The sequence below is a fragment of the Salvelinus namaycush genome, chromosome 17, assembly GCF_016432855.1.
Source record: "Salvelinus namaycush isolate Seneca chromosome 17, SaNama_1.0, whole genome shotgun sequence".
NCBI classification, from domain to species: domain Eukaryota; kingdom Metazoa; phylum Chordata; class Actinopteri; order Salmoniformes; family Salmonidae; genus Salvelinus; species Salvelinus namaycush.
In genome coordinates, this window is record NC_052323.1 from 26522515 (window position 1) to 26548488 (window position 25974).

Sequence of the window (25974 nt, forward strand, 5' to 3'; positions counted from 1 at the left end):
AGACATACTGGCACCCTATTACCTGGTACACTACTTTGGACCTGTAAGGGTCCTGTGTGTAGCTGGTGTCGAGAGTCAGGCGCAGGACAGCAGATATGAGTAATCAACGTACTTTAATCAAAAAGACAAATTTACAAAGTAACATCACGAGCTCACAAAGACGGACCGAATTACAATAAACAATCACTCACGGACACAACATGGGGAACAGAGGGTTAAATAATAAACAACTAATTGATTGAGTGAAGCCAGGTGTGTAAGACAAAGATAGAACAAATGGAACATGAAAAGTGGATCGGCGGTGGCGAGAAAGACGGTGATGTCGACCGCCGAACGAACAAGGTGAGGGACCGATTTCAGCAAAGTCGTGACAGGACCAGAGCCCCATGGGCACTATATATGGCCCTGCCAGCTAGTCATTATATTTATACCTTATTAGCTAGTCAGTATATTTATAACTTATTAACTAGTTGCTTTATAACTTAATAGCTAGTTGCTATGTTTATAACATATTAGCCAGTCACTACATTTCTGTCTTATTAGATAGTCGCTATATTTATAACTTATTACATAGTCGCTATATAACTAATTAGCTAGTCTCTGTATTTATTAAATTTAGCTAGTAGCTATATTTTTTACTTATTAGCTAGTCACTATATGTATAACTTATTAGCTAGTCGCTATATTTATAACTTATTAGCTAGTCGCTATATTTATAACTTATTAGCTAGTACCTATATTTATTGATTATTAGCTAGTCGCTATATTTATAACTTATTAGCTAGTACCTATATTTATTGATTATTAGCTAGTCACTATATTTATAACTTGTTAGCTAGTTGCTATATTTATAACTTATTAGCTAGACACTATATAACTTATTAGCTAGTCTCTATATTTATAAGTTATTAGCTAGTTGCTATATTTATGACTTGTTAGCTAGTTGCTATATTTATAACTTATTAGCTAGACACTATATAACTTATTAGCTAGTCTCTATATTTATAACTTATTAGCTAGTCTCTATATTTATAACTTATTAACTAGTCACTATATTTATGAGTAATTAGCTAATCCCTATATTTCTAACTTATTAGCTAGTTGCTATATTTATAACTTATTAGCTGGTTGCTATTTTTATAACTTATTAGTTAGTCACTATTTCTGTCTTATTAGCTAGTCACTATATTTATAACTTATTAGATAGTCGCTATATTTATAACTTATTAGCTAGTCCCTATATTTATAACTTATTAGCTAGTCGTTATATTTAGGGATCTTTCTATAAATAAGGGGGCCAGTGTGTGACATTGGGATCAAAATAAAAAAATGGTTTGAAACAAAAATATAAATAAATTTTATGCAGTTCCACGTGTACAAACAAAAGGGGCCTCATCTCTCACAAAAACAGAAATAAAATCACAGATAATTAATAAGGGAGCAGGAGAACTTGGCTACAATAATTACAAGGACTTTTCAAGCACCAAATTGAGGAAAGGCCTAAAGCAGAATTTCTGAGCTCAAAATTCAAGTTCAAGTAGGCTCTTCAAACCCCTTGTAGTGTTTAAAATGGCAGGTGTAACGTGAAGAAGAAAAACAACGTGTCATGTTATTTCGTTACCAGATCAAAGTGTAAAGAAGCCCACTAGACTATGTAATTTGTTGTCATTATATCCAGAATAATTAATAGGAAGAGCATTGGGTGTTGAGCAATAGTCTATTCTACACAATAGTCTATCCTACAGAATTGCGCACAGTAGACAATGTGTCCAATCGAGGCACAAAAAAACACATGAAAACATGAACTCATTACCTTGATCCTTTCTCTGTTAAATCTAGCGAGACCCTGTTGTAAATCAAGCAGACTACAACAGATGATCAACATCAAGTCACAAGGGATGTTAGATCCAATGTGGATCCAGGCACAACTGTCTTCACCTGCATAACGAATGATACACCAAAGTATTCTGCACATTCCTCTCAAACACATTCTTTCCAGCACTTGGGCTGTTGTTCCATCGCATGCTCTATCACAACAGCTGTTCGTCACTTGGCTGTCATTCGGAAAATTCCTTCCTGTATCACATGCTGATGTGTGAAAATATCCCGGCGTAATTAAAAAGCTTGACAACAAATGCGAATCCAACAAGTATTATGCATAATTATTTTGGAACCCCATTAATGAAAGTATCGATATAGGTAAAGTAACTCTTTCGGTTAGAAGCATTACATTTTTCACATTTTTCATTTTGGATTTGTTAGCCCATGAAAACTGTTTTCACCACGTAAGAGGAGACACAAAGTGTTACATAGTTACACTGCATTTCTGAGATCTTAAAAACTGTCTGACAGCTAGATCCAGGATTCATACAGGGTTAAAGTTGAATGTCCAATTCAACTGATTAAAGCTTAATAAATCCTCTTATGGCTGCAAGCCCGAGGTCGGTACACCTATGACAACATCCCCCACCCCCCCCCACACTGATTAGCATCGCTAGCATAGCGTCACAATTAAATAGTAGCATCTAAATATCATTAAATCACAAGTCCAAGACACCAAATGAAAGATACAGATCTTGTGAATAAAGCCACCATTTCAGATTTTTAAAATGTTTTACAGGGAAGACAAAATATGTAAATCTATTAGCTAACCACGTTAGCAAAAGACACCATTTTTCTTTGTCCACCATTTTTTCTCTCCACCAGTAGCTATCACCAATTCGGCCAAATAAAGATATTGATAGCCACTAACCAAGAAAAAACCTCATCAGATGACAGTCTGATAACATATTTATTGTATAGGTGTAACGGTGGTTCTCCTCCTCTTCAACCGAAGAGGAGGAGTAGTGATTGAACCAAGGCGCAGCGGGTTGTGAATACATAATTTAATAAAGACACGACAAAACAATGAAGACAGAAAACGACCTAGACTTGAATAAACTACAAAATAACAAAACCGAAATGTATAGACAGACCTGAACAATACGAACTTACAAATAACGCGAAGAACGCACGAACAGGGAAAAATAGACTACACAAAATGACGATGAACAAACATACCGAACAGTCCCGTATGGTGCGACAAACACTGACACAGGAGACAACCACCCACAACGAACACTGTGAAACAACCTACCTAAATATGACTCTCAATTAGAGGAACGCCAAACACCTGCCTCTAATTAAGAGCCATACCAGGCAACCCTAAACCAACATAGAAACAGACAACATAGAATGCCCACCCAAACTCACGTCCTGACCAACTAACACATACAACAAACTAACAGAAATAGGTCAGGAACGTGACATAACCCCCCCCTTAAGGTGCGAACTCCGGGCGCACCAGCACAAAGTCTAGGGGAGGGTCTGGGTGGGCATCTGACCACGGTGGTGGCTCAGGCTCAGGGCGAGGTCCCCACCCCACCATAGTCAATCCCAGCTTACATCTCCCCCTACAAATGACCACCCTCATATTACACCCACTTAATCTTTTGGGTAACATCGAGACAAGGGGCAGCACCGGGATAGAGGGATAGCTCAGGACAGAGGGATAGCTCAGGACAGAGGGATAGCTCAGGACATAGGGATAGCTCAGGATAGAGAGGTAGCTCAGGATAGAGAGGTAGCTCAGGATAGAGGGGCAACTCCGGACTGAAAGGCAGCTCTGGACTGAGGGGCAGTTCTGGACAAATAGCCGCTCTGGGCTGAGGGACAGCTCATGACTGGCTGACGGCTCTGGACGCTCATGGCTGGCTGACGGCTCTGGACGCTCATGGCTGGCTGACGGTTCTGGACGCTCATGGCTGACTGCCGGCTCTGGACGCTCATGGCTCACTGACGGCTCTGGCAGATCCTGTCTGGTTGGCGGCTCTGGCAGATCCTGTCTGGTTGGCGGCTCTGGCAGATCCTGTCTGGTTGGCGGCCCTGGCAGATCCTGTCTGGTTGGCGGCTCTGGCAGATCCTGTCTGGTTGGCGGCTCTGGCAGATCCTGACTGACGAATGGCTCTAGCGGCTCCTGACTGACTAACGGCTCTGACGGCTCGGGACAGACGGGCGGCTCTAATGGCTCGGGACAGACGGATGGCTCAGACGGCGCTGGGGAGACGGATGGCTCAGATGGCGCTGGGGAGACGGATGGCTCAGATGGCGCTGAGGAGACGGATGGCTCAGATGGCGCTGCGGAGACGGATGGCTCAGATGGCGCTGCGGAGACGGATGGCTCAGACTGATCCTGTCTGGCGGAAGGCTTTGGCTGCTCCTGTCTGGCGGAAGGCTCTGTAGGCTCATGGCAGACGGGCAGTTCATGCGGTGCTTGGCAGACGGACAGTTCAGGCGCCGTTGGGCAGACGGCAGACTCTGGCCGGCTGAGACGCACTGTAGGCCTGGTGCGTGGTGCCGGAACTGGAGGCACCGGACTGGAGACACGCACTTCAAGCCTAGTGCGGGGAGCAGGGACAGGGCACACTGGACTCTCAAAGCGTACTATATGCCTGGTGCGTGGTACCGGCACTGGTGGCACCGGGCTGAGTGCACGCACATCAGGACGAGTACGGGGAGAAGGAACAGTGTGTACAGGGCTCTGGAGACGCACAGGTGGCTTAGTGCGTGGTGCCGGAACTGGAGGCACCGGACTGGAGACACGCACCATAGAGAGAGTGCGTGGAGGAGGAACAGGGCTCTGGAAACGCACTGGAAGCCTGGTGCGTGGTGTAGGCACTGGTGGTACTGGGCTGGGGCGGGGAGGTAGCGCCGGAAATACCGGACCGTGCAGGCGTATTGGCTCCCTTGAGCACTGAGCCTGCCCAACCTTACCTGGCTGAATGCTCCCCGTCGCCCGACCAGTGCGGGGAGGTGGAATAACCCGCACCGGGCTATGTAGGCGAACCGGGGACACCATGCGTAAGGCTGGTGCCATGTAAGCCGGCCCAAGGAGACGTACTGGTGGCCAGATATGTAGAGCCGGCTTCATGGCGCTTGGCTCAATGCTCCATCTAGCCCTACCAGTGCGGGGAGGTGGAATAACCCGCACTGGGCTATGCACACGTACAGGAGACACCGTGCGCTCTACTGCGTAACACGGTGTCTGCCCGTACTCCCGCTCTCCACGGTTAGCCTGGTAAGTGGGCGCAGGTCTCCTACCTGCCCTTGGCCCACTACCTCTTAGCCCCCCCCCAAGAAATTTTTGGGTAGTACTCACGGGCTTTTCGGGCTTCCGTGCAAGACGAGTCCCCTCATAACGCCGGTTCCCTTCTCCGATTGCCTCTGCTCTCCTCAGTGCCTCCAGCTGTTCCCATGGGAGGCGATCCCTTCCAGCCAGGATCTCCTCCCATGTGTAGCAACCTTTACCGTCCAAAACATCCTCCCATGTCCATTCCTCCTTCTTGCGCTGTCCGTTCCTCCCGTTACACCGCTGCTTGGTTCTGGTTATTTGGTGGGTGGTTCTGTAACGGTGGTTCTCCTCCTCTTCAACCGAAGAGGAGGAGTAGTGATTGAACCAAGGCGCAGCGGGTTGTGAATACATAATTTAATAAAGACACGACAAAACAATGAAGACAGAAAACGACCTAGACTTGAATAAACTACAAAATAACAAAACCGAAATGAATAGACAGACCTGAACAATACGAACTTACAAATAACGCGAAGAACGCACGAACAGGGAAAAATAGACTACACAAAATGACGATGAACAAACATACCGAACAGTCCCGTATGGTGCGACAAACACTGACACAGGAGACAACCACCCACAACGAACACTGTGAAACAACCTACCTAAATATGACTCTCAATTAGAGGAACGCCAAACACCTGCCTCTAATTAAGAGCCATACCAGGCAACCCTAAACCAACATAGAAACAGACAACATAGAATGCCCACCCAAACTCACGTCCTGACCAACTAACACATACAACAAACTAACAGAAATAGGTCAGGAACGTGACATTAGGATAGGTTTTGTTAGAAAAATGTGCATATTTCAGGTATAAATCATAGTTTACAATTGCACCCACCATCACAACTCGACTAGAATAAATACACAGAGCAACGTGTATTACCTAATTACTAATCATAAAACATTTCTTAAAAATACACAGCTCACAGCAATGGAAAGACACAGATCTTGTGAATTCAGACAATATTTCAGATGTTCTAAGTGTTTTACAGCGAAAACACAATAAATCGTTATATTAGCATACCACATGTGCAAACGTTACCAGAGCATTGATTCTAGCCAAAGAGAGCGATAACGTAATCATCGCCAAAATATATTAATTTTTTCACTAACCTTCTCAGAATTCTTCCGATGACACTCCTGTAACATCATATTACAACATACATATAGAGTTTGTTCGAAAATGTGCATATTTAGCCACAAAAAAACGTGGTTATACAATGACAAAACTAGCAAAACTAGCCTGAAAATGTCGGGCGCCATATTTGACAGTGATCTTGTCTCATGATTAACTATTCATAAACTTGACTAAAAAAATATAAGTTGGACAGCTATCGAAAGACAAATTAGTTCTTAATGCAATCGCTGAATTACATTTCTAAAATTATCCTTACTGTGCAATACAGGGTTCGCCAAGCGAAGCTATACCAAAGAAAATGGCGGAATATGCGTTTAAAATTTTTCGACAGAACAACGATTTATCATCTTAAATATTTCTTACTATGAGGTGATCTTCCATCAGAATCTTGGGCAATGTATCCTTTCTTGGGTCTAATCTTCTTTTGGTCGAAAGATGTCCTCTTGTCGGTCGAAAGATGTCCTCTTGTCCGTCGAAATGCCCACTAACGTTCGACCGGTACTGGAAACGTGCCCGGCGCTTCAAAGTGCATCACCAAGAATTGCCTCAAAATCGCACTAAACGGATATAAATTGCTATAAAACGGTTTAAATTAACTACCTTATGATGTCTTTAACACCTATAACGAGTAAAAACATGACCGGCGAAATATTACTGGCTAAACCCAAGCTTGGAAAGAGAGCAGGTCCAACGTACATCGTGCGTCAGGCGCAGCAGGAAAAGAACGGTACATCCGGTCTTTGGCGTTTTATACAGGCCCTGATTGCGCAATCGACTCCATTCAAATTGTCACCTCTTACTGACATCTAGAGGAAGGCGTAGGCAGTGTTTGTAGCATCATAGCCTTCACAGGGACTTATGAACTGACCTGGGAGCAGGGGCCAAGATTTCTGAAATCTCACTCCATATCAGGAAAAGTGCTGTAGAATGAGTTCTGTTCCACTCAGAGACATAATTCAAACGGCTATAGAAACTAGAGAGTGTTTTCTATCCAATAATAACAATAATATGCATATTGTACGAGCAAGAATTGAGTACGAGGCCATTTGAAATGGGCACCTTAAACAGAGCTACTCAATACTGCCCCTGCAGCCATAAAAAGTTAATATATGATATAAAGACAACTTACACTGCCATAAATGCAAGGACTGAAAAGTAATGTTTTACATCCCACGATTTTGGACAAATCCGTCAAGACACCAATCATGACAAAGGGTTAAACTGCCCCACCCAGCAACATAGTTCTTCCAGCTAGCCTTCCCCACCCAATAACATGGATCTTCCAGCTAGCCTTCCCCACCCAGCAGCATGGTTCTTCCAGCTAGCCTTCCCCACCCAGCAGCATGGTTCTTCCAGCCAGCCTTCCCCACCCAGCAGCATGGTTCTTCCAGCTAGCCTTCCCCACCCAGCAGCATGGTTCTTCCAGCCAGCCTTCCCCACCCAGCAGCATGGTTCTTCCAGCTAGCCTTCCCCACCCAGCAGCATGGTTCTTCCAGCCAGCCTTCCCCACCCAGCAGCATGGTTCTTCCAGCTAGCCTTCCCCACCCAGCAGCATGGTTCTTCCAGCTAGCCTTCCCCACCCAGCAGCATGGTTCTTCCAGCTAGCCTTCCCCACCCAGCAGCATGGTTCTTCCAGCTAGCCTTCCCCACCCAGCAGCATGGTTCTTCCAGCCAGCCTTCCCCACCCAGCAGCATGGTTCTTCCAGCTAGCCTTCCCCACTCAGCAGCATGGTTCTTCCAGCTAGCCTTCCCCACCCAGCAGCATGGTTCTTCCAGCTAGCCTTCCCCACCCAGCAGCATGGTTCTTCCAGCTAGCCTTCTCCACCCAGCAGCATGGTTCTTCCAGCTAGCCTTCCCCACCCAGCAGCATGGTTCTTCCAGCTAGCCTTCCCCACCCAGCAATATGGTTCTTCCAGCTAGCCTTCCCCACCCAGCAGCATGGTTCTTCCAGCTAGCCTTCCCCACCCAGCAACATGGTTCTTCCAGCTAGCCTTCCCCACCCAGCAGCATGGTTCTTCCAGCTAGCCTTCCCCACCCAGCAGCATGGTTCTTCCAGTCAGCCTTCCCCACCCAGCAGCATGGTTCTTCCAGCTAGCCTTCCCCACCCAGCAGCATGGTTCTTCCAGCTAGCCTTCCCCACCCAGCAGCATGGTTCTTCCAGCTAGCCTTCCCCACCCAGCAGCATGGTTCTTCCAGCCAGCCTTCCCCACCCAGCAGCATGGTTCTTCCAGCTAGTCTTCCCCACCCAGCAGCATGGTTCTTCCAGCCAGCCTTCCCCACCCAGCAGCATGGTTCTTCCAGCTAGCCTTCCCCACCCAGCAGCATGGTTCTTCCAGCCAGCCTTCCCCACCCAGCAGCATGGTTCTTCCAGCTAGCCTTCCCCACCCAGCAGCATGGTTCTTCCAGCTAGCCTTCCCCACCCAGCAGCATGGTTCTTCCAGCTAGCCTTCCCCACCCAGCAGCATGGTTCTTCCAGCTAGCCTTCCCCACCCAGCAGCATGGTTCTTCCAGCCAGCCTTCCCCACCCAGCAGCATGGTTCTTCCAGCTAGCCTTCCCCACTCAGCAGCATGGTTCTTCCAGCTAGCCTTCCCCACCCAGCAGCATGGTTCTTCCAGCTAGCCTTCCCCACCCAGCAGCATGGTTCTTCCAGCTAGCCTTCTCCACCCAGCAGCATGGTTCTTCCAGCTAGCCTTCCCCACCCAGCAGCATGGTTCTTCCAGCTAGCCTTCCCCACCCAGCAGCATGGTTCTTCCAGCTAGCCTTCCCCACCCAGCAGCATGGTTCTTCCAGCTAGCCTTCCCCACCCAGCAACATGGTTCTTCCAGCTAGCCTTCCCCACCCAGCAGCATGGTTCTTCCAGCTAGCCTTCCCCACCCAGCAGCATGGTTCTTCCAGCTAGCCTTCCCCACCCAGCAGCATGGTTCTTCCAGCTAGCCTTCCCCACCCAGCAGCATGGTTCTTCCAGCTAGCCTTCCCCACCCAGCAGCATGGTTCTTCCAGTCAGCCTTCCCCACCCAGCAGCATGGTTCTTCCAGCTAGCCTTCCCCACCCAGCAGCATGGTTCTTCCAGCTAGCCTTCCCCACCCAGCAGCATGGTTCTTCCAGCTAGCCTTCCCCACCCAGCAGCATGGTTCTTCCAGCTAGCCTTCCCCACCCAGCAGCATGGTTCTTCCAGCTAGCCTTCCCCACCCAGCAGCATGGTTCTTCCAGCTAGCCTTCCCCACCCAGCAGCATGGTTCTTCCAGCTAGCCTTCCCCACTCAGCAACATGGATCTTCCAGCCAGCCTTCCCCACCCAGCAGCATGGTTCTTCCAGCTAGCCTTCCCCACCCAGCAACATGGTTCTTCCAGCTAGCCTTCCCCACCCAGCAGCATGGTTCTTCCAGCTAGCCTTCCCCACCCAGCAGCATGGTTCTTCCAGCTAGCCTTCCCCACTCAGCAACATGGTTCTTCCAGCTAGCCTTCCCCACTCAGCAACATGGTTCTTCCAGCTAGCCTTCCCCACCCAGCAGCATGGTTCTTCCAGCTAGCCTTCCCCACCCAGCAGCATGGTTCTTCCAGCCAGCCTTCCCCACCCAGCAGCATGGTTCTTCCAGCTAGCCTTCCCCACCCAGCAGCATGGTTCTTCCAGCTAGCCTTCCCCACCCAATAACATGCTTCTTCCAGCTAGCCTTCCCCACCCAGCAGCATGGATCTTCCAGCTAGCCTTCCCCACCCAATAACATGGTTCTTCCAGCTAGCCTTCCCCACCCAGCAGCATGGTTCTTCCAGCTAGCCTTCCCCACCCAATAACATGGTTCTTCCAGCTAGCCTTCCCCACCCAGCAGCATGGTTCTTCCAGCTAGCCTTCCCCACCCAATAACATGGTTCTTCCAGCTAGCCTTCCCCACCCAGCAGCATGGTTCTTCCAGCTAGCCTTCCCCACCCAGCAGCATGGTTCTTCCAGCCAGCCTTCCCCACCCAATAACATGGTTCTTCCAGCTAGCCTTCCCCACCCAGCAGCATGGTTCTTCCAGCTAGCCTTCCCCACTCAGCAACATGGTTCTTCCAGCTAGCCTTCCCCACTCAGCAACATGGTTCTTCCAGCTAGCCTTCCCCACCCAGCAGCATGGTTCTTCCAGCTAGCCTTCCCCACCCAGCAGCATGGTTCTTCCAGCCAGCCTTCCCCACCCAGCAGCATGGTTCTTCCAGCTAGCCTTCCCCACCCAGCAGCATGGTTCTTCCAGCTAGCCTTCCCCACCCAATAACATGCTTCTTCCAGCTAGCCTTCCCCACCCAGCAGCATGGATCTTCCAGCTAGCCTTCCCCACCCAATAACATGGTTCTTCCAGCTAGCCTTCCCCACCCAGCAGCATGGTTCTTCCAGCTAGCCTTCCCCACCCAATAACATGGTTCTTCCAGCTAGCCTTCCCCACCCAGCAGCATGGTTCTTCCAGCTAGCCTTTCCCACCCAATAACATGGTTCTTCCAGCTAGCCTTCCCCACCCAGCAGCATGGTTCTTCCAGCTAGCCTTCCCCACCCAGCAGCATGGTTCTTCCAGCCAGCCTTCCCCACCCAATAACATGGATCTTCCAGCCAGCCTTCCCCACTCAGCAACATGGATCTTCTTTCTATGGTTTTTACGGCTCTAGGTAATTCTATTCTCCTGATTCCTGCTTACATTAAAAAAGTTAAGCAGGAAGCACCAGTGACTAGAGCACAAAACAATGGTCAGATAAAGCAGATGTTAAGCTAAAGGACTGTTTTGCTAACACAGACTGGAATATGTTCTGGGATTCCTCCGATTCCTCAGACGGATCAGTCATTGGCTTCATCAATAAGTGCATCAATGACGTCGTCCCCACAGTGACAGTACGTACATACCCCAACCAGAAGCCATGGATTACAGGAAACAACCGCACTGAGCTAAAGGCTAGAGCTGCCGCTTTCAAGGAGCGGGACTCTAACCCGGAAGCTCATAAGAAATCCCGCTATGCCCTCAGACAAACCATCAAACAGGCAAAGCAAAAATACAGGACTAAGATCGAATCGTACTACAACGGCTCTGACGCTCGTCGGATGTGGCAGGGCTTGCAAACCATTACAGACTACAAAGGGAGAGCTGCCCAGTGACACGAGCATAACAGACGAGCTAAACTACTTCTTTGCTTGCTTCAAGGCAAATAACACTGAAACATGCATGAGAGCACCAGTTGTTCCGGAAGACTGTGGGATCACACTCTCTGCAGCCGATGTGAGTAAGACCTAAAAACTGGTCAACATTCACAAGGCCGCAGGGCTTGATGGATTACCAGGACGTGAACTCCGAGCATGCGCTGACCAGCTGGCAAGTGTCTTCACTGACATTTTCAAACTCTCCCTGACCGAGTCTGTAATATCAGCATGTTTTAAGAAGACCACCATAGTGCCTGTGCCCAAGAACACTAAGGTAACCTGCCTAAATGACTACCAACCCGTAACACTCACGTCTGTAGCCATGAAGTGCTTTAAAAGGCTGGTCATGGCTCACATCAACTACATTTTCCCAGAAACCTTAGACCCACTCCAATTTGCATACCGCCCAAACAGATCCACAGATGATGCAATCTCTATTGCACTCCACAATACCCTTTCCCACTTGGACAAAAGGAACACCTATGTGAGAATGCTATTCATTGACTACAGCTCAGCGTTCAACACCATAGTGCCCTCAAAGCTCATCAATAAGCTAAGGACACTGAGACTAAACACCTCCATCTGGACTTCCTGACGGGCCTCCCCAGGTGGTGAGGATAGGCAACAACACATCCGCCACGCTGATCCTCAACACAGGGGAACCTCAGGGGTGCGTGCTCAGTCCCCTCCTGTACTACCTGTTCACTCATGACTGCACGGCCAGGCATGACTACAACAGCATCATTAAGTTTGCCGATGACACAACAGTGGTAGGTCTGATCACTGAAAACAATGAGACAGCCTATAAGGAGGAGGTCAGAGACCTGGTCGTGTGGTGCAAGGACAACAACCTCTCCCTCAACGTGATCAAGACAAAGGAGATGGTTGTGGACTACAGGAAAAAGAGGACCGAGCATTATCCCAGAAATGATCCCCCATTCTCATCGACGGGGCTGTAGTGGAGCAGGTTGAGAGCTTCAAGTTCCTTGGTGTCCACATCACCAACAATCTAACATGGTCCAAGCACACCAAGACAGTCGTGAAGAGGACACGACAAAACCTATTCCCCCCCAGGAGACTGAAAAGATTTGGCATGGGTCCTCAGATCCTCAAAAGGTTCTACAGCTGCACCATTGAGAGCATCCTGACTGGACCTCTATACCAGGCGGTGTCAGAGGAAGGCCCTAAAAATTGTCAAAGACTCCAGCCATCCTAGTCATACACTGTTCTCTCTGCTTCCGCACGGCAAGCGGTACCGAAGCGCCAAGTCTAGGTCCGAAAGGCTTCTAAACAGCTTCTACCCCCAAGCCATAAGACTCCTGAACACCTACACAAATGTCTACCCAGACTATTTGCATTGCGCCCCTCACCCTCCCCCTCTTTTACATTGCTGCTACTCTCTGTTGTTTTCATCTATGCATAGTCACTTTAATCATTCCTTAAGTGCTGGAACTCAGATGAATCTGGTAATGAATGGTGTGGCTGTTGAACAAGTTGAGGAGACTAAATTACTTGGCGTTACCTTAGATTGTAAACTGTCATGGTCAAAACATACAGATTCAATGGTTGCAAAGAAGTCTAGCCGTAATAAAGAGATGCTCTGCTTTTTTCTGACACCACACTCCAGAAAGCAAGTTCCGCAGGCTCTAGTTTTGTCTAATCTTGATTATTGTCCAGTCATGTGGTCCAGTGCGGCAAGGAAATACCTAGTTAAGCTGCAGCTGGCCCAGAACAGAGCAGCATGTTTTGCTCTTCATTGTAATCAGAGGGCTGATATTAATACTATGCATGCCAGTCTCTCTTGGTTAAGAGTTGAGGAGAGACTGACTGCATCACTTCTTCACTTTATAAGAAACATTCATGTGTTGGAAATCCCAAATTGTTTGTATAGTCAACTTACACACAGCTCTGACACACACACTTATCCCACCAGACATGCCATCAGGGGTCTTTTCACAGTCCCCAAATCCAGAACAAATTCAAGAAAACGTACAGTATTATATATAGCACGTATTGTATGGAACTTTCTTCCATCTCATATTGCTCAAATAAACAGCAAACCTGGTTTCAAAAAACAGATAAAGCAACACCTCACGGCACAACGCCTCTCCCCTATTTGACCCAGATAGTTTGTGTGTATGTATTGATATGTAGACTACGTGTGCCTTTTTAAAAATATATGTAGTTCTGTCCTTGAGCTGTTCTTGTCTAATGATGTTCTGTATTATGTCATTCTGTATTATGTTTCATGTTTTGTGTGGAACCCCAGGAAGAGTAGGTGCTGCTTTTGCAACAGCTAATGGGGATCCTAATAAAATACCAAATTCCAAATACCTACAAGTACAAATTACCTCAACTAACCGGTGCCTCCGCACATTGACTCTGCACCAGTACCCCCCTGTATATAGTCACGCTATTGTTATTTTACTGCTCTTTAATTACTTATTACTTTTATTTCTTATTCTTATCTGTATTTTTTTTAAACTGCATTGTTGGTTAGAGGCTTGTAAGTAATTTCACTGTAATGTACGCCTGTTGTGTTCGGAGCAATTGACTAATACCATTTGATTTGATTTGATTTGGATCTGGTTTTGGCTTTAAACTAATTGAAACACCGCCAATCCCTATGGAAGATAATTTATGGAGCAGTCGTCATGCAGCCAAATTTTTCACTATTTTAGCTACCAACCTTAATAGCCTCTCCCTCGGATGTATCTGAGATTGTCAATGTCATGTGCAGTCAATGCTGTTGTCACAAAACATTCAAAATATTCTTAGATTACGTCACTTTTCCACCACGTGTTTTTAATTGTTCTAAATATACACTACACAATATACAAAGTGTAATTAACTCTGTAGAGAACATTGAACCACAACAACAACCCTGAAGGTAACTTCCTGTTCTCTTCTTCCCTCCGCCAACACACGGTGAGGCTATATACAGTACAGTACTGTCTGAAGTTCATTACACTTCCATGTTTACATCCAGTGCTTCCTGAGACCCCAGAGTCAGGACCAGGGAGGGCACTGAACTGGAGCAGGAGGTTGGAAGAGTTTACAATACAACCAACATTGGAACTAAAGAACAGTTCTATGGAATCAAAAGACAGTTACATAACATTCCAAATGGATTCTTTTAACACACCAGAGAATTCTATTTGAGGTCCAAAAACAGTATTTGTTTGGTGCTGAGAAGAACAGAAAGTACAAGCATGTGGGATTCTTGTTGTAGTATTGGAGTTAAAGATTTTAAAACTGCTACAGTCAGAGTAAGAACAGGAATGAATGAAGCTGCCCTCATACGGAACACAGCTCGTCCCTCTCCACAACACCAAGGGCAAAGTCCTACTTTCTATGTTGTTATTGTTTCCTGCATGAGAACATTTGCTAGCGTCAGACACCTAGTTCGTGTCCCAGAATAAACAATATTCCCTATGTATTGCATTACTTTTTACCAGGGCCTGTAGGGCCTATTTAGTAGTGCACTAAATAGAGAATATGGTGCCATTTGGAACGTAGGCCTAGAAGAAAAATTCACTCCTCAGTCTTGTTGTGTGAAGTGAAACTTACCTGGCACCTGTGAAGAAACAATTCCACTTATTTCAGACCCAAAGGTCTCAACATCAAACATCAAACAACATTCCTGTACGGCTGATTGTGGACTTCAGGAGACAGCAGAGGGAGCAAGTCCCATCCACGTCGACGGGGCCACAGTAGAGAAGGTGAAAAGATTCAAGTTCCTCGGCGTACACATCACTGACAATTCTGAAATGGTCCACCCACACAGACACTGTGGCGAAGAAGGTGCAACAGTGCCACTTGAACATCAGGAGGCTGAAGAAATTCAGCTTAGCCCCTAAGAACCTCAAAAACTTTTACAGATGCACCTATGAGAGCTTCCTGTCGGGCTGTATCACCGCCTGGTACTGCAACTGCACCGTCTGCAACTGCACCATCTCAAGAGGGTGGTGCGGCCAGCCCAATGCATCACCCGGTGGCACACTGCCTGCCCATCAGGACATCTACAGCACCCGGTGGCACAAGAAGCCCAAGAAGATCATCAAGCACCTCAGTCACCCGAGCCACGGTCACCCGAGCCACGGTCACCCGAGCCACGGCCACCCGAGCCACGGCCACCCGAGCCACGGCCTGTTCACCCCGCTATCATCCAGAAAGCGAGGTCAGTACAGGTGTATTAAAGCAGGGACCGAGAGACTGAAAAACAGCTTCTATCTCAAGGCCATCAGACTGTTAAATAGCCATCACTAGTCGGCTACCACCCAGTTACTCAGCCCTGCACCTTAGAGGCTGCTGCCCTGTGTATATAGACATGGAACACTGGTCACTTTAATAATGGAACACTGGTCACTTTAATAATGGAACACTGGTTACTTTAATAATGGAACACTGGTCACTTTAATAATGGAACACTGGTTACTTTAATAATGGAACACTGGTCACTTTAATAATGGAACACTGGTTACTTTAATAATGGAACACTGATTACTTTAATAATGGAACACTGGTTACTTTAATAATGGAACACTGGTTACTTTAATAATGGAACACTGGTCACTTTAATAATGGAACACTGGTCACTTTAATAACGAAACACTGGTTACTTTAATAATGGAACACTGGTTACTTTAATAATAATGGAACGCTGGTTACTTTAATAATAATGGAACACTGGTTACTTTAATAATAATGGAACACTGGTCACTTTAATAATGGAACACTGGTTACTTTAATAATGGAACACTGGTCACTTTAATAATGGAACACTGGTTACTTTAATAATGGAACACTGATTACTTTAATAATGGAACACTGGTCACTTTAATAATGGAACACTGGTTACTTTAATAATGGAACACTGGTCACTTTAATAATGGAACACTGGTCACTTTAATAACGAAACACTGGTTACTTTAATAATGGAACACTGGTTACTTTAATAATAATGGAACACTGGTTACTTTAATAATAATGGAACACTGGTTACTTTAATAATAATGGAACACTGGTTACTTTAATAATAATGGAACACTGGTTACTTTAATAATAATGGAACACTGGTTACTTTAATAATAATGGAACACTGGTTACTTTAATAATAATGGAACACTGGTTACTTTAATAATAATGGAACACTGGTTACTTTAATAATAATGGAACACTGGTTACTTTAATAATAATGGAACACTGGTTACTTTAATAATGGAGTGTAATCCCAGATATGAGCTTGCCTATATCCAATTGAACACTCAGCTGATGTCCACTTTAAAACGGTTTGAGTTTGAACTCTGATACCTTGTTCATTTAATAAAGTCCCTTTTTATCCCCAAATCTGGGATGAGTGTGTGTGTGTGGGTCTGCAATATCGGTGTCCAATCTATACATGTCTATGACATGTCCTCCCGTCCCATGTGTCTCAGCGTATTGCGCTCGCAAGGCCTCTCAGTGTGTTTGCTTTTCAAACTAACAATGACTAAAAGGAAGACTACTGGCGGGAACCAGGCCAACAGCTGATCTTGGATGGGGTGGGTTTTTGTGTGCTTTCCAGTACAATTAGACAAGGAAGAACAACTGGCCTAGGTTCACATTGATGTGACAGCAGCAAGTTGTTAGAGTTTGTTATGTAATAGAGAGAGAGAGATAGAGAGAGAGACAGAGAGACAGAGAGACAGAGAGAGAGAGAGAGGCCCCTCCCTCCAAAATCTCCTAACTTTTGCGGTGGTACCCTGAACTGAGGCATCACCTTTAAACCCCAAACTTGTTTTGGAATAATATGTTATTGAGCTTGGCTGGCCACATTCCTAACATGGCTGCCTTGAGCCAACCAAAATAGCGTCACAAGTCGCCGACCCCCTCAGCCTAATTCTATATCATAATTACTAGCTCACGTAGACACACCCGTCCAGCCAGCTGGAATCCTAAATTGGTGAAACTGCCATGGATAGGATATTAGGATATTACAACAACAACAAGAAATGACTTCAAACAACTAACATCGTATTTTTTTCCTTCACCTCGGACACCATTACACGCGCAGTAGAAACAGTAGAACAGAATATGTGTGGCAATTTTGGTCACTACTAGGATGTGTCCCTGCCTATTCCCCATATATTTATAGAATATTTTATTCAACTGCTCGACCAGGACACTATCCACTTCATAGGCCTATTTGTAAATACAGTCATACGTGACATAGCACATTTATGATATATACTGTATATCCTATTGTGTACATATCATTTTTTATCACTACGTGTACTACTTTCCTACCTCTACTTGTACTTTGTTATTTGACCTTTGGTTATATTGATATTGATATTTGTACTGCACTGTTGAGGGAACTTGCAAGTAATTTCACTGCACCTTGTTCTACCTGCTGTTAATAATGGTGTACGTGCCATTTGGGGCACAGACCTAGTGTCTACGTTGCTTATCTAGGGCACAGCCTACGTGCCAGACATGAAGGCTGGCTCGTTCACCTACATATTTGGATTTTTGAAGACAGAAGAGATTGCAGCAGGCACCTTTAAAATGAAAAATTGAATTAATTAGTCCTATACATGCCAATGTTGGAAGAATTCCTAATGAGTCACGAAAAAAAAAAACATTTCCAAAACTGAACTCACACTTATGCAACTGCACTTTACATGGCCCAATTCAGTTTAAAAAATATTTGCATTAAATTATACATTTTGGGTTTGAGGGATCAACACAACTGGAAGGATTATTGAAATTCACATCAACAGGCTTTCATGCACAGCTGTGCCTTTTTGTTTTTGTTATTTCTGAAGAAACACACACAGCGGTAGTGTTAGCTGTGTTACTATGGCACCAACACACACAGCGGTAGTGTTAGCTGTGTTACTATGGCACCAACACACACGGCGGTAGTGTTAGCTGTGTTACTATGGCACCAACACACACAGCGGTAGTGTTAGCTGTGTTACTATGGCACCAACACACACAGCGGTAGTGTTAGCTGTGTTACTATGGCACCAACACACACAGCGGTAGTGTTAGCTGTGTTACTATGGCACCAACACACACAGCGGTAGTGTTAGCTGTGTTACTATGGCACCAACACACACAGCGGTAGTGTTAGCTGTGTTACTATGGCACCAACACACACGGCGGTAGTGTTAGCTGTGTTACTATGGCACCAACACACACAGCGGTAGTGTTAGCTGTGTTACTATGGCACCAACACACACAGCGGTAGTGTTAGCTGTGTTACTATGGCACCAACACACACAGCGGTAGTGTTCGCTGTGTTACTATGGCACCAACACACACAGCGGTAGTGTTAGCTGTGTTACTATGGCAGTAAATACTGATTAACTTGACAGATTGTGACCAGTCTCAACATGGTACCATGCATTGTTCTGTGTTCCATCCCACTTTTCTTGGCAGTGTCCCAAATGACCCCCGCATTCCCTATTTACAGTGGCGTCCTGGTCAACAGTTGTGCCCTACATAGAGGTACAGGGTGCCATTTAGGACATAACCCTTCAGTAATCTTAGGATTTGCCTTCAGTTCATAGACCTCGCCATGTAGTTCCGCGTCAAGATGAATCAAGTCCGTGTGAATAAAGGTTTATCATGGAATACCATGTCTTTGTCTTAACTGAATCTGTGCTGACGAATACCACTCTTTCTAATGGGATATAACATGTCTTGTAATATTCCTATTTTCAATGGACAAAACAACAGTCATCTGAACTATAGTTTATTTTTCTTCGTGGAAAGACTAGGCCTATGAGAGTGAAGTTGCATTGACTTTCCGTAATAGCCCACTTAAATCAGTATTCTGTCCTACTGTTCTCTGGTAGACCAGGCGAAGGGTTGACATTAAGAATAAATAGCTATCAGAGAGGGACAAACATGTTGTATATGTCTGCAGAAAGCCAAGGCATGCGAACAAATGATCTCTTTGCATGCAAAACCCTAACCACATTTAGGCTGGGCCCGACTCACGCTCCACAGGCTGGGCCCGACTCACGCTCCACAGGCTGGGCCCGACTCACGCTCCACAGGCTGGGCCCGACTCACGCTCCACAGGCTGGGCCCGACTCACGCTCCACACACATCCACCATATTTCCAACTGAAACAGATGTGTTCTCGTTGCATAACATCAGAACTCCTAACAACCAATCACAGGCTCCCATGCAGGCAGGAAATCATCCTGCAACTCCAATCAAAAGTAACATTAAAGTAACATTCCATCCCATAAGGCCATTTTCTGGTCAGGAAAATACATCGTTGTTAGCGAGTCGACTGACTTGTTCCAAGTCATGTTATGTTTCGACTGGAGTGTCCGGAGAAACTGGACTGTGATTTATGTCTGTACTCGTTAACATAGCAGACTCCCTCTGGCACATATTCCCTGTCAAACGTTTCTTTGCTTTCATAAGAGGTGTGTTTCGTAACATCAATAACTCCACACGTACAGTACATAAAGTTGGGGAGGATTCTGCATGGTTGGGAAAGTCCCGCAAGTAAACATTTCACTATTGTTTGTTTCACTGTTGTTTTACGAAGCATGTGACAGCAAAAAAAAAATTATTCAAATTTAAATATTTGCCAAGCAGAATTAACTGTCATTCAGATCATGAATCATTCCAGGACTTTTTCCGGCCTATAATTGAGCTAAGAGAAACTAATCCTGTACCATACCATTCATACTTGATCTGATGGTCAGTCAAGGACAGGACCCAAGTACCAGCTTGTGAAATTGAGAATGAAGTCAGTTGGAATTACAACTCTATAAAAAACAAGCAAGCAGCCCAACACAGTGTAAAGGTGATCTCATAAACCCTGATACAGGTCTTGTCAGTTCTAGTCCCCCGGAGACTAGGCCCAACAAATTCCATTTGGAGAACATCCTCAGATTCTCACAGAACCGGACATTGATTCAGCTCAGTAGTTCTGCATTGTGTTCCTTACCGATGGACTCAATGACAGGTTAACACTCACCAAGTTTTTGTGCCAACAAATGGTCAATGGGACAATTTAATTGGTTGAACCAGTCTAGACCAGTTTTATGACCATAAATCTGGAGAAGACAGGTTACATCAGGTCCCTAGTCTAACGTTTAGGCTGAGGTCACATCAGGTCTCTTGTCTTATGTTGAGTCTGAGGTTACATCAGGTCTCTTGTCTTACATTGAGGTTGAGGTTACATCAGGTCTCTAGTCTTATGTTGAGGCTGAGGTTACATCAGGTCCCTAGTCTTACGTTGAGGCTGAGGTTACATCAGGTCTCTAGTCTTACATTGAGGCTGAGGTTACATCAGGTCTCTTGTCTTACATTGAGGCTGAGGTTACATCAGGTCTCTAGTCTTACGTTGAGGCTGAGGTTACATCAGGTCTCTAGTCTTATGTTGAGGCTGAGGTTACATCAGGTCTCTAGTCTTATGTTGAGGCTGAGGTTACATCAGGTCTCTAGTCTTATGTTGAGGCTGAGGTTACATCAGGTCCCTAGTCTTATGTTGAGGCTGAGGTTACATCAGTCCCTAGTCTTACATTGAGGCTGAGGTTACATCAGGTCCCTAGTCTTACGTTGAGGCTGAGGTTACATCAGGTCTCTAGTCTTACATTGAGGCTGAGGTTACATCAGGTCTCTAGTCTTACGTTGAGGCTGAGGTTACATCAGGTCCCTAGTCTTATGTTGAGGATGAGGTTACATCAGGTCTCTAGTCTTACGTTGAGGCTGAGGTTACATCAGGTCTCTAGTCTTACGTTGAGCCTGAGGTTACATCAGGTCTCTAGTCTTACGTTGAGGCTGAGGTTACATCAGGTCTCTAGTCTTACGTTGAGGCTGAGGTTACATCAGGTCTCTAGTCTTACGTTGAGCCTGAGGTTACATCAGGTCTCTAGTCTTATGTTGAGCCTGAGGTTACATTTACCATACGTAGTTGTTTGAAAAGTTAATACGTGCTACTTTGGAAAAAGATTTAAGAAAATGTTGTTGATTTTCATTTGACCTACACCTGTAAGAATAATTTAGTTCCTCTGTTAAAATGATCATTAATTAGATGTAAAATGTTTACTTGGGGGGGAAAAAAATATTTTAACAGCTTTAAGATGTAAGCCTATGTGTAAATGATTCACTTTCGCATAAAAACTTAGATAAGATCTGAAAGAACTTAAATCCAAATAGCAGTGGGTCTTGAAGCTCTTAATCGCATGGCTAACACGAGTTGTTGTATGTTAAATAGTTCATTATAAACTGGGTAGTTTGAGTCATGAACTCTGATTGGCTGACAGCCGTGGTCTATCAGACCGTATACCACAGGTATGACAAAACATGTATTTTTACTGCTCTAATTACATTGATAACCAGTTTATAATAGCAATAAGGCACCTTGGGGGTTTGTGGTATATTGGCCAATATAGCACGGCTAAGGGCTGTATGCAGGGATTCCGCTTTGCATCGTGCATAAGAACAGCCCTTAGCCATGGTATATTGGCCATATACCACATCCCCTCGTGCGTTATTGCTTAAAAATGATATAATCATGTTACTGTCCGTGTAGATTGCAATGCCCTTGAGTAACAACAAGTGAAAGGGAAACATAGCTGTAGTGTAAACATAGGGTTTATTGAAAATGTGCATTTTGTATCCATTACATCATTTAAAAAATATATACCTGTTTCATGGACACAATACAGCAACAATACCTAACGTTTATCAAAAAACAAAACATTACTGCTAACAAGAGTTCTCCCTGTGAACGATGTACACATGGTCCAGGTTGCTTGGTTTCGTTTGGAGTAGTAATGAGACAACGTCTTTGGTAGTTAGAAAACACAAAAGTCCATTGTGGAAATGTTGGTATTCCTCTTCTGGAGATAGGCACTATAGTCATGCCATTGATTCAAGTTGAGGTTGGCATCTGAACACGCAGAACATGTCTGCTAGGTCAGGATCGCATTCACAGCCTTTAGAAGAAAAATCAGCTGCTCAAATTCATCTCCAGCCCACTACTCTGAACATGTTAGTAAAATGTACAGAGCTAGGCATACCGGGTAGTAGATACTTCCATCCCCATAATAAATCATTTAACTGAACAGTTACAATGCTCCTATTAACAAGTATTCCATTTTGTTCAGAATCAGAAGAAAAGTAAAATAGCAGGATTTTCCCCCATAAGCAGCACACCCCAACTGCAGAGAATACAAGCAATGATGTTCTGAATCATGATTATGGTAATCAGTTATCAGCAGTGAGGTTGAGATAGAGAAGCAACAGGCCTTTCTCTCCCAGCAACAGTCCAGGATCTCCTAGATCCTCCTTCTCCGCGTTGTACTGGAGCTCAGGTTTGGTTCCCTGAAGACACGTTGCTTCTTCTTAAGGAATATTGACAGAGAATATCAGTAGATGGTGGCAGGTGGAAACAGTCACAAGATGGCTGAGATATGGTCTGACTGACTCCCCAGAACTTGTACTATCAGAAGAAGAAATCCACATGGTGGGGGGGGGGTCTAGCAGAGACTGGAGGGCCGTCTCTCTGTCTGTCTTGGAGAAGATTTCCTTTTTCCTTGGCTGAACCTGGAGAGGTAAGCTGGAGGACGGGCCACTCTGGCGTGGAGAGGCATCCCCAGGATCAGGTCCCTGGGCCAGCCCTGTCTTTTAGCCCTCTCCCCCCTCTGTAGCAGGGGTGGTAGAGAATGGCTATGGGGTTGGCCCTCCTGGCCCCAGAAGGCCGGAGCCTCCCCTCTGTCCCAATGCAAGCGTTCTCCGGCTGGCTACATGTGAGCCCTCTCGTTTAGCGCTTTTGTCTAAAGAGAAAGAGTCTAGATGTCGTAGGAAAGGCTCATTTTAGCTTATAGCTTCAGCCTATAGCCGCTAGTTAGAGCATTTTTTCATGTGCTCCGTTCATCAATTGTGTTTCATCATCTGTTACAGACAGCTTCACTGAAGTTGGCAGCGACGATTAGTTTACAACTGGAGGTCCAAGGCAGAACCACCTATACAGCAGAGCCAGCGCTGATGTGGCAGGACTGGTCAGGGTTATGGAGTCCAATTTGGGCCTGTTGCTGGTACTGGTTGTCCAGCTGCAGGGGAACCAGAGCGTCTGAGTCGGACGGAACCCGTTCCCGGAAGCTCTCCATCTGTTCTGGACTGGCCAGGTTCTTCAGAAGGCTGTTCTCACGTTCTAGCTGGTTGTTCTTCTCAGCCAGCTCTCTGATCTGCTCCTTGAGGATCTCAACCTCCTCCCTGACTGCGTACATCAGGTGGTTCTTCACCAGATCCTAAGATAGGAGAGAAGGAATGAGATCTACTGTTAGAGACGTCTGTTTAGATAGAGAGAGCAAGAGAGAGAGAGAGTTCTGTGCAACTCATACAAACTAAATCTATCCATTTAGGGTGATTTATAGCATAAGCTTAACCTACCGTGCCTTACAAACACCTGTGGTAACTTGTAGTAACAGGCCATATGGATACAGAGATTTGTACCCATATGGCCTGTATTAAGGTACTAAAGTTTATCAATAAACTAAATATTTAATAGTCCGACTGTTGTACCTGCCCGACTCCCTGTCTGACTCAGAACGCAGCAGAAAGAACATAGTCACATGCCACATCACGTGGCCCTGTAGCCACCCAATGCTGCAGGCACATATAGTTCCATCTCTCTAGTATCCCTGCATATTGTAAATATGGTATGTAAAACTCACTTGTTAGTACACTTACTTACTTAGTGTATTTATTGTGTTTGTTTTGTTCTAGTAATACATTGTTATTGATTATTGAATTGTTGGGTTTTGAGTTGACAAGAAAGGCATTTCACTCTACTTGTGCCATTAACACTTGAAGCTTCTACTGTACTATTTTTCATTTCACCTTTATTTAACCAGGTAGGCCCAGTTGAGAACAGGTTCTCATTTACAACTGCGACTTGGCCAAGATAATATACTTACGTAGTTGACTAAAGATTAGTCTGCTATGATGACCAACGTACTGTACAGTATATGATTACTATGGGCAAAGTGCATGAATATGGTGGGGTACAGAATAGCCCAGTCTACTATTAAGGGTTATTGACTTATTATGAGCGATGATATAAATGATAAAGTGTATAATTCTGCTGCTGATACATACCATTGCCTGTTCTATCTTGTTGTCAATGGCAACAACGCTAGCACCCGAGGCACTGTGGAGGAGAGAAGAAGAGATGCCATAAGTCAACATATCAAATCAAAGCATTTGATCAAAACGAACAAAACGGGGCGTTATGCTCTCATGCTGACACCATACTGCCTTTATGGCATCAGATCCAGCACCAAGAGTCAACTTATTTAGAGTATTTTTTTTTTTAGATGCAATTGCCATGTAAAGCCATCACAAATGTTTGTTTAATTTGTGTTTAGGCTATTTCTGTCCACGAATGAACGTTGCTACGACTCTGATCCTATTTTAGATTGGACATGTGTATGAAAAGAAACAGCCTGCCTGCACCACCCTTGTCCTAAAATTCTGCATTTTTTGTTGTTGTTGTTGCAACCTAGCTAGCTAGATACATTGTTGCGCGCTGCAAAGGATGACATAATATCGAGATTGTTTCAAGATACTCAATCCACTCCATCTACTTTTGTGTTTGAAGACGCACCCGGAGGATACATGCGGCAGGCTGGAGTCAAATTGCATTACTCAGACTGCACAGCATTACGGTATTTCTAATGATATCATAACGAATACCGGCATAACCTGGATGTGTTGAGTCTATTTGCAAATAAATACATATGACTATCTCAATCTCGAATTGCAACAATTTTGATTAAATATTTTTTATGAAATCTATTACGCACACATTACGCATCAATAACACACTCAATCAAGTGCGGTTATCTATTTACCTGTTGTCGAGTTTTACAGACACCACATCTCCTCCTACTAATGAGGAGAAGAATGAGATGCTGAAGTTATGTAACTGATAGACAGCAACCTCCATTGGCGTTTTGAAGATCTCCGTACTCATGTTCAGCAGTAGACCCGTTTGTATAATGCTTCTCGCCACGTTTGCGACTGGTTGAGTAGATAAATCTACCTAGATAGATACAAATCCGGGGTGACTGTATTCAGCTTAATCACTCGAGTGACTGCACGACTCGATTCGGTTGCTTTTGTTGTGAGTTGAGTTGAGCGTAGTGCGGTAGGTTGATGTCGGTGATATGAGCCACGTTAGGTTTCAGCGAGTGATTCTATTTCTGCCACCGGCGGCCCTTATAGCTGAACTGAATCCTGACGTCACCTGACGCCAGAATACATTATGCAAATCCACCATGGCATAAGTGCCCATCTGCCCCCTTTCTGAACTCCTACAAAACACAGTAAGCACTCAGTTGTCCCGCAGACCGAATTCATTTACACCCTGAAGCAAATAGGCAAAAATAAATGCACCAATAAAGTGTGTGCTTATGTTTCTTTATGCGTCTGTTTTGAGTGAATGGTTTTGGTTGTATAACATGTCATATACAGACTAG

The 25974-nt window shown here is 45.2% G+C and overlaps 1 protein-coding gene across 1 annotated transcript; it reads right to left on the minus strand.

The window, feature by feature from the left end:
• Window positions 1–22066: 22066 nt before the first annotated feature.
• Window positions 22067–25706, minus strand: LOC120062504 (TSC22 domain family protein 3-like). Its single transcript, XM_039012527.1, has 3 exons — window positions 25348–25706; window positions 24593–24644; window positions 22067–23742 (listed from the first exon to the last, which is right to left on the minus strand). The coding sequence occupies exons 1-3, from the start codon at window positions 25467–25469 to the stop codon at window positions 23458–23460; spliced, it is 459 nt and encodes a 152-aa protein (XP_038868455.1). The 5' UTR covers window positions 25470–25706; the 3' UTR covers window positions 22067–23457.
• Window positions 25707–25974: the final 268 nt, after the last annotated feature.